We start from the raw sequence: 16,462 nt of genomic DNA, 5'->3' as shown, positions 1-16,462 counted from the left end.
TTTTTAAAATTAGCTCCATGAGGAAATGGGCATGGTGTGTGAGGAATGGCAGTTGGCTCACTCGGCTGTTCACAAAGCGGCGGCCTTACGTTCGCACAGGAGTAGCGCCGCGGTCACAAATTCTCCTCAGGAGTTACGGCCTCTTAAACTGAAGGGCTAACACAGGGCCGAGCCAGTCTGTGCATTACAACTGCCAGCCACGTGCACATAAAAATGATTTGCAGCAGCAGGAGGCTCTGAGGCTGGGCTGAATGCATAGAGGGTGACAAACAAGGACAAACGGTGGTTTTCTGGTGTGACGGGGGGAATCAAGTTCTTCAAGACAAATTATGACATGAAGGAAGTGAGTGGAACAAAAACATCCATCCATCTCATTGACAAAGGGAGTATATTTAAAGAGTTCTGCCCATAAAACTAACATCTACTGCAATTTTGGAGTAAAGCCAAACAGTGTAAAACATTCCTGAATCTTAACTTTGCTGTTACGATAAAGCTCCTCAGCGCTGTGGACAAAAAGATAAGACATTTCTGAGCTGCTAAACTCAGTCTGAAACTGAGACATCAGCAAATGTACAGCATGTCGTTACTTTTCCTGGAATTCAACCGCATTTTTCTTTATTCAATTTCCTCTACCTGGAAGAGCATGGTGCGGTTCTTGTCTGCGTCAGATGGCTGAACATGGTTTGGTGCGCTGGAGTGTCTGCGGCGTGTGGGGCCTATGATGACTCCTTCCCCAGGCTTCCTCTGCAGACTCCCTGCCAGGCTGCTGCAGCGCGTCCGAAACTCCTGAGGCTCCTCAAATCCAGAGTCCTCCAGGATGCACTCGGGGAACGTTCCTCGCAGGCTGCTCTGACTGGAACTGCTCGACAGGCCTTTAACTGACACAAGTACAGCAAGTTAGATGAACACTTTCTGCCTTTATTTTCATTGGTGTAGATGACGACCACATGATCAGTCAGACAAGCTTGATAGTTCAGTTAAATGAATCAATGTCTTGGTTGTTTTTCAACTAGCTCAAGGAGCCATCGGTAGCCTAATTAGCTAGTAGGGCTGTCACTTTTTATTTGAAATTCAGATTTTCATTGGAACATGGAAAAACTGTTTTTGCCACGTCAAGCAGTGGCAGCACCAGAAACAAGCGGAGCGACCTAAGACTACTAATGCAGGAAAGTATAAAAGCTATATTTATCCAAAAGCTAGCTCACTGTGTCTCAGATTCACTCATTAATTCGTTAAAAAAATAACACATTTTCATTGAATTTGTTTGAACTTGCCTTTTTGTAGAAGTGACAGCCATATTAACTAGCTAGCTACAGCTAAAATCTGTGACAGGTGTCATGTCAGCTGGCTAGAAAGTATAAGTCTGCTTTTGTCTACCTCTGTGTAAAATGAAGGACCACCGTTTCCAGATTTACAAGGAACTTCAAATGGCTAAACCTGCTACTGTTATAACTGTCAATGTGAAAATGGGCCGTGCAAGAATGGAAAGCTTGTCAAGTGTATCAGCAATACAGTAAAGTGCTGCAGAGCTAAGCTAACAGTCGGTGTGCTTTAAAAATCTGCCTTAAGCTACTTGACCTTTTGTTCTGACTGCAGTCGTGGGCACACACATTATTTGAATAAAATAATTTGTCCTAATCCTCAATTTGCATGACGCTCTTACCTCCACCTCCGGTCACGTCCTCCACTCCAGGGCTCTTGGGGTCTTCTATACTCTGATTCAGAGCAGCGGAGAGTGGGTCTCCATCTCCTCCTATGAGGAACTCCACAGGGGCGCTCTCTGTGGAGCCTCGCTGACCGTTGAGCAGCCGCAGGCGCTTGCGCTCGACCTCGTGCTGACGAAACTTATCGATGCAGTCATCTATGAGGGTGGACGGAGCCTTTTTGTGCAGAACAGTCACCTGGTATTTTTTGTTTCAGATTCAGAAGCAAATTAATTGAATCGCCTTCCAAAAAAAACAAACAAAAACCGTCATATTTGAAATGTGCACTCATTTCTACCTTGCCACAGTAAAGCACTTCATACTTCTGGGAGTTGTAGAAGGCCTCGTCAGCTTCCTGTTTTGGCTTGGTGTCTTCCTTTAGGGCTGATTTGGACACTTGGCGAATCCTGCTGATCACCTCAGGGACCTGTAAGAAAGGAGAGTGGAACAAAGGGATATGATGAACAGGAAGACGTTGACGAGGAAACTCACAACAAAAGAGAAAGGGAAGTGAAGTGGAACCAGACGCCAGGCTGCAGCTCCTCTTACAGCTGAACAGCATAAGAAAAACAGAACTCAATTGAGACAGATACATTAACATCAACTGCAATAGTGTGACTTATTTTCAAATTCTTTCATATTGAAATTTTTAATTTTTAATTTTAAAAAGGTGCAATAAGTAAGATTTTAACTGAAAACAATGAAAGATTAACTAAAATTATGCACAGAATGAGAAGAAATAACAGTTTTGACCTGCATGCGGACCACCAGATGCATGGCTAATTGAGCTAACTAGCTAACTGCAACTGCAGTTAGCAGCAGTTCATGGTTACTCTGTTGATATGCTGCCCCCCTGTCCAGTATGAATTTGTCAGGTGGCCAATTCTTACATATTGCACCTTTAAATTCAATGTCAAAACTGCACTGATATCTCTAGAAGAAAAATAACATGCGTTGCGGTGATTGATCCCTCACATCATGTCAGTGAAGTGTACCGGACAGAAATGGAGACTCGTGCACAAACAAAAGTCAACACAGCACAAGTAAAACTGTGTTTAGCCGGCACAGTTCATCCAGGAACTTGTTTTGGTTAACAAATAACATGGCCTGCCTTTGTGTGCCCACTTTAAACAACTCAAGGCTAAAAAAACAGCACAAGATTTGAACTAACTAGGGCTGGACAGACCAAACACTACAGAAGTAGGCGAGAGGCCAGGAAACGCCCGCAACCAAGGACAGAAGACAAAACACGGAGCTGGAGGAAACTTGAGGCTTGAAGGTCACACAGCCCGTTTCTGCAGCTCGTTCAACACCTGCAGGAACAACTAGTGCCATTAAAGCAGGAAATCTGTTTCGGTTACTTGCATCTCAGAAAAAAAACTAACAAGTCAAGACAGAAAAAGTAACGCTCTTAAAGCACACTCTTAGGCAATACTTGGGAATCTGAAGCCAACCCATCCTTCAGTCTTGAGACACTTTAACTGTTGAGATCACAATAGATTTGGCAGACACAACACGACCGACAGCCTCTTAAATTCAAGCGCCTATAACAAGTGCTGCTGCCAAGGTCAGACAAATACTGCATTTAAGACAACAATGAGCGCTAAAGCAAACATTGGCTCCACACACTGCACACATCGCTCGTCGTATCTGATAAGAGCTGCATGCTGGCTGTTGGGCAAATATATTTATTGCGTAGACTAGAGAGGGAAGTTATGTAACAAAATACATCAGGCTCGGTTCAGAGGTGTGACCAGAACAGCAGGACAGAGGAGGGAGGGCAGGGAAACAGGAAAGGAACGCTTGTGAATAAAATATAACATCCTGAAAAAGTTCAAATAGTTGTCTTCTATATTGCTGCAGTGGCTACATGAACTATTTAAAGTCCTATTTTCCTAGTGCCTGCCTTCCCAGGGGATGAGCTGTGCATGGCTGGTGAAAGAGGTCTGTACTGAGATGAGGGAGAGGGCGGGTGCTGGGTCACACATACTCCATCTCACTGGAATTCAACTCTGACCCGTTGTGATTGATTTTTTTCTGTTGGCTTTTAGATTTTAAAAGCATCTTTTGAGTTAACAGCAAACTGGAGGTGGGTGATCTGGCCAAAAAATAAATTATATCACTATCTATTTGATGGCAAATCACAATGTGGTGGTGTGGTGTGTGGTGTGGATCTGCGAGTCGATGAGGATATGTGTAGTTTGGATATGAAAGTAAGAGACTGTGGACACCTTCAAATCAATCATGATCTAAAATAGTCAAATTGCACACCCCTACAGCAAACCTAAAAAAACAGCAGCGCTGACACTCAGGGTTCAGCAATTCACTGATTTCATTATTAACTGGGATTTCAAATGTTAATGCCTGTAAAGGCTCTGCTACACCGAGTGTCTCTGTTCTCACTCTCACAAATGGGACATTATGGTACATTATTTTTCTAAGTAGCTGTGAGTAAAAATTTGTGGTTTCAGTGTAATATAAACCAATGGTGAATAAGCAAGAAAAGGACCACTGCATGATTTATAAGTTACTGTTCACCAAAATGGCATAACCCCTGCATGAGAGATGTTCTCAATTTGTTTTATTTTTTAATAAAACTTATTATTTTATTTATTTTATTTATTATTTATTTTGTACTGTATAATTTGGTTACCGTGTTATTTCTGCATCAATTGAGTTACTGTAAAAAGAAAGCAAACAAAGACGAAATACCTTTAACCCTTTAAATAAAAATTATTGTATTGTAATCTTGAAACTTTCCTCTGACAATAATGTGACCATCAAAATCTATTATCTTTACATCCCTAGTCACAACTAGGTGAAGGTAATTCAGAGGCCTTGGTGGCTGAGAATCACAGCTGCTCTGTCGGAGCTGTCATGTTATCAGGCCTGTGTCCTGCAGCACATTGTCACGGAGGAAAAAAATGACATTTAAAGGAACTGCTGGATTATACATGAGCAAGATGACACCACAGCACCATGCGATCTGATTAATTATTTGTAGTAAACCCAGTACAGAGTCAGTAAAGGTGCTCATTCCTTGGGCGGAGACAGGCACAGACAGGCAGAAGGCTGTCAGGGAGCAGAGGAGAGCTGTGTCTTTTCAGCTGGCAATCTATTCAAACATATCCTCCCACTCCGAGTGGGTCTTCGAGCTGGTTTTTACACCTAACCTTCACCCATCATTGCCTGGCTTTATCAAACAATATCAGTGACACTGGTTGTGATCCAAAGCCTGTCTACATACACAGCAGCAGCTTTAGAGCTTAGGAGAAAACAAACAGGAGGATTGTCCCCTCTGAGCTCCGTCCTGAGCACCCTCGCTGCACGGGTCATATTATGTCAAAGCTCCCTCCAATAGGCCCTAATAATACGTTATCAAACAGGAGCTGGCACATAGTTCTGTTGCCCTTTACTGCGCCATTAAGGCAGACAAATGAGAAGCAGCGAGGACACAGCACACCCACCCACAGCGTCTGCAATCATCAGGTCTAATTAGGCTTCTTTAAGAGACACAGGTTATCATTGTGTCAATACAAGATAAGGGTGGAAACAGATAGAGACAGAGGTATGGAAGATAATTCCCTGTGTCGGAGCAGGAGCAATGCAAGATTACACTCTTAATGAGGAGAATGATTACAGATGACTCTGTAATTACAAAGTTACCAGTAATTTCTTGCAGAGTCACACAAAATAAATAAAAGACGAGAAAATCAAATCACAGCTGAACTACAAATTTCCACTGTCCAACCCAACAAGCCGAACATAAAATGAAAATTGAATCAGAAGCTGCCTTATGAAATAAATGCAACTGAAAAAAATCCACTCGCTCATTGAGATAACTTAAAGCAGAAACCTGGATAAATAGCGTTGCTTTACTAATCATATGAGTCTTTGTGTGGCTGAAGCTCTCCAGTTATTGGTTTTAAAGCTGACTGCTGTCACGTGTTTGGAGCTGCACCTCACTACAGCTGTGACGTCCTCCCAGTGCTTTTCCATCTGCCTGAGGACAAACTGGGCTCTGCAGTTTGACAAAGTTCATGTCCCGACTCACAACAAAGGCTCCTATGTCACCTTAACATGAGGCAACAAGCTCATATCATAGCTGGAAATGACAACGTGTCGGGACGGCAGTGAAATTCAAGTCCTTTCCATTCCGAGCTCCTGTACACTTGTTTGTGCATCCAATAATATGTGATATAAAAAAACTCAGATTGCTCCTGATGTAATGTAATGCTCTTTACCATCTCTCACGAGAACCAGATAGGAATCTATAGTCTTTAGTTCCTCTTTTTGTAAGAAGTGTGATTACCTTAACAGCCAACTCATCTGCCCTGGCTAACCAAAGATAGCTCAGGTGTGACCTCTCAACAGAAGATAATGGAAAAAGCTTTGTCTGTTTTTTATTTTTTTGTTTTTTTTTAAACACCAAAATACAGCCGAAAACACAAAATCAGACGGAGCATACATCTACAATACTAACTTTCCGTTCCTACTTGTTTTTAAGTTTCTTTGACAGCCCACTCAAGTATGTCACTCTTGCCCCGACTTGGACCATGAGAGTGTCCCACTGTCCCTGCATGCCACTGAATGATGAGCAGCAGCACCCACATGAGAGCAGAGGGTCACGCAGTGAGACATTTCTACTGAGGACCAGCTCCAAATCAGAGCAGAGGTGGAACACACACAGGCCTGTGGTTTACACTGTGCAAGCTCAGGCTGTCTGCTGCCGGCTTGATAACAGCACAGCAGAGTTCAGTTTAAACAGTGTTAAACTGCTGCCATGAGAGCTTCTCTAAGCCAAGAACAATTACATTTACAGGTGCACTGTGTAGTTTGGAAAAAAAAAACTCAGAAAGGTCACTTTATGCATGGCATTTATTATTATTAGTATTATGTAATGCAAGATTCCTGCAAGGTATAAACAGTAAAACGAGTAAACGAGTACAGTTAAACAGCATGAAATTGTGTTATTTGTCATTGTCGTTTGTTTATTCAGTTTACTGAGTCATGAAAATCACTCAATGAGGATTTTTCTCCCCCAAAACAACATATTGCACCTTTAAACTCTAAACGACAGTGCTTGTTTAACTCGGCGTTTAACCTTATTCTGGCTAAGTATTACATCCTGTTGTCATGGATGCACCAATCAAGACTCCGGAGATGACTGGCTGAGCCGTAAATGCTGGAACACCTTATGCATAACCGATCACGGCTCGATCAAACACTTTTATAACATATACTTGAGGACTGAAGCCGTATTTCAAGTCGAGGAAGTCCGACTTGATTTCAAAGCGCCCAACCTTTCAAACAAAAGGAACACACACAATGACACATTCCACTTTATGTATAGACTGCGCTTTGTGAGCGTCTGTTTGTGTTGAACTGGATCTTTCTCCACGCATATAAATTCTGATACACTGTACTCTGGCTGACAAAACATCTTCGCTCCTCAAGACAGCAAGAGGCTAGCTGCATTTGAACCTCTCACATCCTCTTGACAGATGCCAGGGGTCTTTCCCTTAGGCTTTACACAATGAACCCTGGTCATGTCTACAGCTAAGAATAGAGACGAAAAAAACACGTCTGTCACTCAAAACCAAGGCAATGACTTATCAAGTCTTCAATCTCTGTTAGGACAAAGAGAAGACAGTCGCACGATAAGAGTGTATTATGAACAATGAATACCTGGAGAATAATCTAATCATTAACAATGACTGCAGCAGGGTGTTGCACATGACAGTGGACAGCTACAGGTAAAATAACCCATGCATTCCACATGTTCCACCTTGCACATGCTGCTAGCTCACTGGCTGCCAAACCAGTTTCTGTTGCGTAATAATGTTGAATGAGGTATGTTCGAGATGCCTCTCTGACTGCCGCAAACATTTGGATCCCAGCAGAGAGGCCGTGTGCCTCGAAAGAAAGTGCATCTGCCTCGAACTTGTTGCCCCTTCTGCTCTCAGCTTTCACCATCAGGCAAACAGCCTGCCCCGAGCCCTGCACATACCACAGGAAACGTGATACAACGCAGGCATATTTGAGATCAATGCAGAAAAAAAACACATGAGCAGAACTGGAGATCTGTTTGTGAACAGTGTTTGTGAGGGTTTCCTTGTTCACTGGGGAAACGAGAGTATCGTGAACAAGTGTGAGGACTTCAGCAAGATTCTGGGGTCGTGCCAGAATCATGCTGGCACAATCCCAAACCCAATGATTCACATGTAAACACACAAAAAACAGGTACTAAGTGGGGCTGCAACTGACGATCATTCTCATTGTTGATGAATGCCTTGATTATTGACGTGCTTAAATGTCTTGTTTTTTCACAACCCAAAGATATTCATTTTACTGTCATTGAGGAGGAAAGAAACCAGAATATATTCACATCTGGAATCAGATCATTTTGACCTTTTTGTTCTTAAAAAATTGCTCAAACCGATTAGTCTATAGTTGGCCATTAATTTAACGGTTGAGATGTATTTAATAAACCTTTGCAGCTCTAGTATCAAACACTTATTCTAGGTCACGACAGCAAACTTCCACTCACATGCAAACACACAGACACACACCTCAGTGCCGCTGGGGTGAGCTCTTGAGCATGTACAGTATGACCAACATAACATGTTTGCACGCCGATATTCAACCTCTGACTCCCACGTTCCTGATTTTGGACTGTTTACCACATTTCAGTTTATTACTCAAGAGTGCCATGCTGATCAGCATGTAAATGTGCTGACTCAATACTGTGCCTATTCAGTTGTTGTCACACGACAGGCACCAGAGAGATGTTCGATCTCCTAAAGAGGAGAAGCACAGAGGTGGATTAACTTTGCCAAAAAAAAAAAAAAAAAATCCAGGGTGCTCTGTTTATCATTCCCACCGACCAGTGGCCTAAATACTTAATACCAAAGCAAACATGTCTGGACCATTGACTAATCTACAGTGTGTGTGTGTGTGTGTGTGTGTGTGTGTGTGTGTGTGTGATTAAATGACACAGTTGTCACCTCAAGGAGAAGTCAATCCAGGCTGTGCAGGACTTTCCTTTGTCTTGTGTTTGTACCTGAAGCTGGATTCAGTGTGTCAAAACTGTAATTAAGTAGATGGGACACTGTAAATCCCGTCAGTGACATCAGAGTGGAGTTATAGTAAGCAACCCTCAGGACTTCTACATGTTCATACCTTTGGAATATTATAAACACATTACAGAAATGAGCTGCAGGAATAAGTCACTTAATCAATTAGTCGACTATTTTGATAATCGATGGATCATTGCAGTCATTTTTCAAGCAAAAGTGTCACACGTGCTGCTTTTCTTTGTCATTTATGGCAGTAAATGAAGAGTGTTTGGGTGCTGGACTGTTGGTTGGACAAAAATTATCGCTTGACCAGGGTTTGGTCACCGAAAACTCACTTCAGGTCTTTTAAAGTAAATACTATTCATCATTTGGGTGATTACTCTAACGTTCCCTCAATTACCCTTTGACCTGCATTCTCTCAGTCTATTTACACTGCTAAGAGGTGCACTCCTCTCGCCCCTGGTGTGACTGCTGTTGTGTCATGCGTAAAGGTGCGCTTCTGCCACTGGGACGGGCCTACCTGGTTGGGGTCGGAGGCCTTGAAGACGTGACAGGACATCTCGGACTCGGGGTTGTCGGGCTGGCCCCGCAGGAGATAGGCAAAATAGCTGAGGTCATTGCTGTTGTGGATGAAGCGAGAGATGAGCTGCGCCTTGTGCTCGAAGATAAACACTGAGGAGTTGTTGCTGCTGGAGGGGACGCATCGGACGAAGGGGGGGATGAGGACCAGCTGAACTTCTCTCGGCTGCACCACGGGGCCGCAGTCGCCTTTCTCGCTCCTCCTGCGGATCTCGGCCACCAGCCACGGCAGCATTGGCAGGGTGGTCCGCCTGTCCAGCGAGGACCAGCCGATGTAAGTCAGGGCGAACGTCCTGTCTGCCTTCGGCGGACTGTTCTCCCTCTCGTCCCGGCTCTCCATGTCGACCCAGGCAGCAGACTTTTCGGCCGAAGCTCTTTGGCAGCGATGAAAGATTACTTTAAAAAATGATGCCGATGTAGCATTCCCTGCGACCGAGGTCAGGCGTAGTTGTGCTTAGTTTACAACAGTTTCCACATCCATGCTGAAAGTTGAAGCGATTAGCTGCGTGCACAACATGTGCTCTCCCTGTCGATCAGCTGCAGCACTCCATATCATCCAAATGTGTCAGAAATCTCTCCGATGGACAGGATTTCTACTAAGATCACTTATATGGTCATGTATCTGTGGCTCTGTTCCTCCACTGTTTGCATGGGCTGGGAGTCAAACGCGGAACAGTCCTGCACTGTACTGTCCCAGCCAGGCTTGCCTGCCTGCTTGCTTGCTTGCTAAAACGTGGCTTTTGGATGGCTCCTGTGTAAACACAAAGTCGCCCTTAGAAATCTGGTTTCTTTGACGCGCTGCACGTCGCTCCTGAGCGCACAGCCGGGGCGGCGCGTCAACACAGTCCCAGCCCTAAGATCCTGTTACGCATGAGCTTCGCTGGTGCGGTCGCATGTTTCTTTCTAAGCGGTGTGTAAAAAACATACATCGCTTGTTTATCGCCTCTCAGTGCAGTCTCTCCACTGTGATCCTTTCTTCCCACAGCGCCTTGGAGGCGGAGCGGCTGTGCGCGTCGACGACCCGCCCTACCGTCCCATGTGCTGGAGCAGTGGGCAGGGCAGAGCCACAAACGTGACAGGACGGAGCTCCACCTTTCTCCACAGTACATAACTGGAAAGCCTCTTCCATAGTAGAGTAGAAAAGGTTTACAGGCCCCACGGCACCAGTCCTCTGGGCCCATTACTCTTTTGGTTGTTATCCCAGCAGCTTACCCAGCTGCCTTCACCGGGAGCGAGAAAATAATATGTTGGAAGGACCATGCAGTACTTCATTATAATGCAGTTTACAACTGTTTACAGGCAGGCTGTGCTGATTCATAATCCTAGAGAGATGTAATCACATCTGATGTGCTTTCTGCTCTAGAGGAGTTCCCGTCTATCCAATGCCATAATTCCAAGCACTCCGCCTGTCCTAAAAATAGGAGCTGTGCCATATTTAACCTCATCACTGAGGCAGTATCCACCAGGGCTCTGCCATCCACCAAACCCCTCACTACTGGCGAGGACTATGTGTGTGCAAATCTTAATGTAGATGACTTTTATATTGCAGGGCAGGCCACCAAATAGACACACACTAGGCCCCTGATCCCTGTTCTGTGAAATTATATGGTTAGATTTTTCTTTCTTTAGAAATGAATGGGAATGATTAAGTCTATGGCTAACACATGCAATCACAGACAATCTGCACAACTGAAGCAACCCTCTGGACTCCCCAGCAGAATAACTTCACATCAAGAGCCACTATTACATTATAATACTGCCAGAAAGCAGGTGTGAACTATTTCTCTGTGAACACTTACAGAGTAGTTAGATGGAAAACAGGGCCACCACTCAGGATTCATTTGCTTTAGTATAATTGCTTTTAATTTGATTTGCTCTGAGCTGTGAAGATGTGATCAAATAACCACGAAGTGAGAGTTAACATTAAATAATGATTTATTGCATCGCTGTTAAATGGCATCCAAGTGAGGACAAACCGAAGTAGAACAGAAAGTCAACATAATGTTGAAATCAACAGACAGCATGAGGTCTATGAAAAGCTTTTCAAACTAAAAACTGTACTGTAAATACAGGGAATGTTAGCCTCCGACTAAAACTATACAGCAGACAGGATGTTCTATATTTGGGTAATCACAATCTCTAACCCTGAATAGATAAGATAGAGCAACATAAGTTACAGCACAAGTGGGAAACCAAAGGCAAACTGAAGTTTAGTGCAAACTGCGTAATTGCAACCATTTAAATGTTTGGCATACTCTAACAAATGAGGCACAATTATGTTTGGACGATTAAATCTAATGCAGTCTAACACAACATTACATCCTAAATACTTCATGATGGCTATAAAAGGTGGACATTTTGGCAGTTTGTGGTGCTATTGAATTGTATTGCATGATACTGTCAGGTTTTTCTATGATTTTTTGTCCACCAGAATTATGTCGGTGAGGGTGAGTGAGTGTAGGCTTAATTTCAGAAACACCTCTCTGTATAATGTAATACAGTGCAACAGCACCACAAACTAAGTCCTCCAACTGGCCAGAAAGTTGAAGCAACACCTCAGTTTGAACAGTGTTGACATCAGAACCTTCATGAAAGGTTTTAGGATTTACTGCACAGGCCAGATGTATAAACTATGTGCACGCACAAAAAACATCTTTTCCCCCACAAACTGCTATTTACGCATACTTCAGACCAGCACACAGGTTAAATGATGAGGTGAGAGACATAACCTTAGAGTAACAATGTTTGTTTAGCTTGTCATTTTGCAGTCTATAAAGCCTTTATTAAAATGTGAATTGAATAACTCTATTTATGAGAAATGATTAAAAAAAAATCAATCTTTTTATTACAGTGAGCAATCACTTCACTGTGAAAGATCTTTTCATTTGATCCTGAATTGCAAAACACTTTGTAAAGTCTCTTTCAATATGAGCTATATAGATTAATCATAATCATCTTCTGACATTAAATGATGATTACTGAGATGTCACTGTGATGATGGTTTACAGGTATACGTGCGGCTGCTATAAATAGCCACAGACCAGCGAAAAGGTCAAGCCTTATGACAGCTGTTAGACTACATTAGTTTTAGCTCGGTGTACCTGATAAAACTGGCAATGGAGTGTACAATACAGTAAATCATTTAGGAGTTTATGAGTCCGTGGAAAAATATGAGTGCAAAGCAAAGCCAAAAAATTGACATTTGCAGTCATTTGTATCCACATTTTCAGACGGCCAGCAGACAAACAGCTGTGTGAAGCCGTTCTTCCGTTGGTTACATGTAAACAGGGGTGTCACTGCGACAAACACTAAGGCGTCCTTGCAACCATCATATAGTCTCCATAACAGCTGCCATCTCCTTGAACTGCTTGTGAAAGTTCTGTAGGACACAAAAAATAAAAATAAAAAAAACAATCAATCTCAGAATCAGAACCACTAATAAATTTCACCAACAACACTACATTCACATCAACATATGCTGACCTGGAACTGTGGAACGGTCATCTCAAAAGACTTCTGACAAATCTGTCCAGAGGGCTCTACGACCTTCAGCAACAGAGTCACATATGGTGAGTTGAGAGATCGGCAGATGTCGGAGCTCACTGCCATGCCGAGCTTCCACTGCATGTCCACTAACTAGAAAGATACAGCAAAACACCAAATAAACGACAAAGTCTGTGCTCAGGTAATTAAAGAAATATTTGATAATGAGTGAGATTGCTTGAATGCTGACATTTGGACATACCTGGCTGATGCTGAGTGTGGCCTGGAGTTCCTGCTGAGTGTGGACTGAAGCACCCTGTTCACTCCACAACCTGTGCAACACCTGAAGGGAAGCTTTGGGCCACTTGTTGCTGCCTTCTTCTAGCCTTGACACAAGATCATCTGCAGACAGGCTGCTCTTCCCAGCTGACCTGGTGATAAAGATGTCAACTATCACACCTCACAGTACAGCAATGTGCTTTAGTTTTATGTATAATTACTATTTGCCAGGTCCATATTTCAGGATAAAAGCTGTGCAAGCTCCATTACACTTAGAGTAATATGCTCTTACAATTAGAGCCTATGCTTGGCATCAACTTGCAGATACATTAAACTGGCAACATTTATTTATAAAATAAATGTATATTTATAAACATTTCAACATGTAGGACTGATAAGGAATAAACATGGCCTTAAAAGGAGAAGACACATTCGAAAAAAATAAGATGAAAGGTACCTGAAAGTTAACAAGAGGAATCTGATAACATTCTGTAGAGTGTCACTGTCAAGCCTGACTCCAGCTCTCTGAACACTCTGTCCAGACAAGAAAAACAAAACAAGTCACAAAAAAGAGGAACTTGTGAAGATGGGTTACTTTAAGTTAAAAAAATATTCTAAGGAAATATTGACTCACATCAGAAATTTCAGCTGAATCTACTCCTCTAGTCCGCCCCTGAAGATAAGTCAGAATGTGCTGACACTGTGGAGATTATACGATTGGTTATCAGAACTACAGAATAAACTCTCTGGCAACAACACCACATCCTGTGTAACTTGTGCACAGCGTGGCTGCCAATAGCCATACAATGAACACCATTATGTTGTATTTAACATCCAGTTGTGAAACCCACAGAAGTTTGCTTCACAGTAACTTCTTGCTGTGTCAAATCTTAAAAGATGTGTGAAGACGTGTGTTAGAGTTGTCATTTAAGAAATTCATTCTGTGCACATGGTAAGCATGCAACATTATACAATATTTCACCAATAACAACGTAATGCAGGGCTTTTCTTTCATATCACTCAAGTACTATGCTGAACAATTCATAATAATAATAACAAGAATAAATGTTTTTTTTTGGTAAATGTTCTTGGTTGCTGCTCTATAGCATCTGCCTGAGGGTAGTTTTATTAATTCTTTATAAAAAGGGGTGAAGCACATCAGACACAGCTAGTTACAAAAAGCTACCTTTTTGTAGCTTGTTTTCAGCCTGCATGGGGATACACACACCTACACAGAAGAAAATACTCACTGCATCAGCCAACAGATCTGGAGAAAGCCTGCAGATGTTGTCCACAACTTTGTTGACACCTGAAGCACAGAAGCGAAGTGATTTATTTATAACTGGTTATCCCACACTGTTCTGATGTTATAATCACAGTAATGGTTTCTCAATGCCCACATGTGACTGTGTCACGTGAATATGACCACAGTAATTATGAAACCTCCTTGCTCTCATTTCAAGATAAAAAACACTTTCAAGTATGAATGTACATATACCAGTGAAACATTATCAGTCTTCTTTGATCTGAAGAGATGTCAGTAGAGATCAATTGTTTCTTTTTCTCTGAACTTTATTCAGTAAACAGACAAGTGTAACACATCCTCAGAACAGGAATGAATAGAAGATGCCAGAGGATATTAATAAACATGGCCATGAAATGGGATATAATAAAAAACAATGAGTAAGAAAATGTTAGCCCATAAATAAAATTATAAATAAAATTATAAAATGAAAAGGAAAAATATGACAAAAGAAATGTTGAGGGTACAGTATACATTTAGTTAGTTTGCAATGTCGGAGGAAAAACTTGCAGGTATTGTGGAGTTTCTTTTTCCAAATATATTAAAGCAGGGTTTAACCCTGGTAAATGTTCTCCTATGAATATGGAATTTAGCCAAAATGATAATACATCTGAGCATAGTAGTGTTTGTACTAAAAGTGTAAGTGGGAGGACTACTGTATATGTGAAAAAGTATTTTAAATCCTGTTGTGGCTCCAGAGGTACCCTGGGTACTCCCCAAGACTTGTAAACACACTTTAATGTGAAAGATTGTTGGAGTTACCCTTTAATTACTTGTATCATACATACATACATACATACATACATACAAACCCTCTTTATATAAAAGGTTACTGGTTAACGTTTAGGCTAAAGCTCGACTGCTTTGCGCTTAGTTTATCATACAGTATGTTTATGAAGTAAGCTCCAGATCAGTTTCCAGTGAAGGTTTCGGGGAGACAGCACTGTGTCTAAGTGTTAAACTGGAGCAAGGTGTGGCAGAGATAGCTGGGAGCGGTCCGGACAAGGTCGGGTCAGGTTAAACATCTCAGAGGACGTCTGGCTGGATTATGGGGTGTAGTTTGATTCAGATACATCCCAAGTAAGTTAAGACAGTCTTCGGCACACCTCCTGTTAGCTACCGAGCTATGATAACAGGGTTGATATAGCTAGCTACAGTACTATGGTGGAAAGCCCAGCCCAAACTAACATTAGTTACTTTCTAGCTAACGTCGCTGGACCACTGTACCGCCACATGAAGCGAGCTGAAACCCACCATGACAATCTTCCGCTGCTGGCATCTTCTCTCTGGCAGTCAGGCTGCAGGTTAACAGCCGTAGCAGTGTTGTAGCTAGTAGTAGTTGTAGATTTGTTTTAAGACCTTTAAGATCCCTTTAGCGACCAATTATTGTATTACTTGTGGTATTCTTTAAAAAACACACACAACCACCTACTGTCAAATTAAGCTATTTTGTGGGCTGATAACTCCTTAGTGCAATAGTGTAGCCTTCTTCTTCTGCTTTTTCTTCGTCTTCTTCTTCTTCTCCTTAATTGTGTTTATTGGCGGTTCGTAACCATCGCAGACGCATACCGCCACCCACTGTTCATTAATGTATTATTTAGAGTAATTGATACTACCGCAGCTTTAAACTCTAAAAGCTCATTTTTAAAAAGAGCATTTGCAGTTAAAATATCACAGCAACGTTTTTGAAAATGCTTAGACCCCAATCTACGTTTCGCTCTGTATTGATTCATGCATTGTTTTCTTCTTCAAGTTTTTAACTGGTGAAAGCCCCCTAAGCTAATACAGACCAACAGCGCCCCCGCTCGTCTGGCGAGTATATTTGGGCTCGTCCACGCTTTGTAGGACCCGTTTCTGATTTGGGGGAAGCTTTTTAAATATTATCACTGCTGCAAAATGACTTTCAAAACAAAAAAGACTAGAAACACGACCACTACTGACATACCAAACTGAATGAACAACTGCAACCTCTGGGAATCTCTGAAACACGCCCAGGGTCCGTGGGATGGTCCACTGCTGGGCTGATGGTGGGGACA

The 16,462-nt window shown here is 42.4% G+C and overlaps 2 protein-coding genes across 4 annotated transcripts in view; both read right to left on the bottom strand.

The window, feature by feature from the left end:
* The window catches only part of tbc1d4 (TBC1 domain family, member 4), a 33,753-nt gene extending 23,400 nt beyond the window's left edge, over nucleotides 1-10,353 (bottom strand). For all 3 annotated transcript variants that reach the window (XM_084362107.1, XM_084362109.1, XM_084362108.1), the window contains exons 1-4: nucleotides 9,303-10,353; nucleotides 2,002-2,130; nucleotides 1,664-1,901; nucleotides 634-878 (exon numbers count right to left, since the gene is read on the bottom strand). In XM_084362107.1, the coding sequence (XP_084218233.1) occupies nucleotides 634-878; nucleotides 1,664-1,901; nucleotides 2,002-2,130; nucleotides 9,303-9,701 (1,011 nt within the window). In that variant the 5' untranslated portion in view covers nucleotides 9,702-10,353. The remainder of the gene's footprint in view (nucleotides 1-633; nucleotides 879-1,663; nucleotides 1,902-2,001; nucleotides 2,131-9,302) is intronic.
* Nucleotides 10,354-11,278: 925 nt separating this feature from the next.
* On the bottom strand, nucleotides 11,279-16,060 carry commd6 (COMM domain containing 6). Its single transcript, XM_084361521.1, has 7 exons — nucleotides 15,681-16,060; nucleotides 14,374-14,432; nucleotides 13,758-13,823; nucleotides 13,581-13,657; nucleotides 13,107-13,275; nucleotides 12,845-12,997; nucleotides 11,279-12,740 (listed from the first exon to the last, which is right to left on the bottom strand). The coding sequence occupies exons 1-7, from the start codon at nucleotides 15,703-15,705 to the stop codon at nucleotides 12,690-12,692; spliced, it is 600 nt and encodes a 199-aa protein (XP_084217647.1). The 5' UTR covers nucleotides 15,706-16,060; the 3' UTR covers nucleotides 11,279-12,689.
* Nucleotides 16,061-16,462: the final 402 nt, after the last annotated feature.

The sequence above is a fragment of the Pagrus pagrus genome (genome assembly GCF_965226575.1).
Source record: "Pagrus pagrus genome assembly, chromosome: 9".
NCBI lineage: Eukaryota > Metazoa > Chordata > Actinopteri > Spariformes > Sparidae > Pagrus > Pagrus pagrus.
This window is presented reverse-complemented; position numbering and strand designations above follow the sequence as displayed.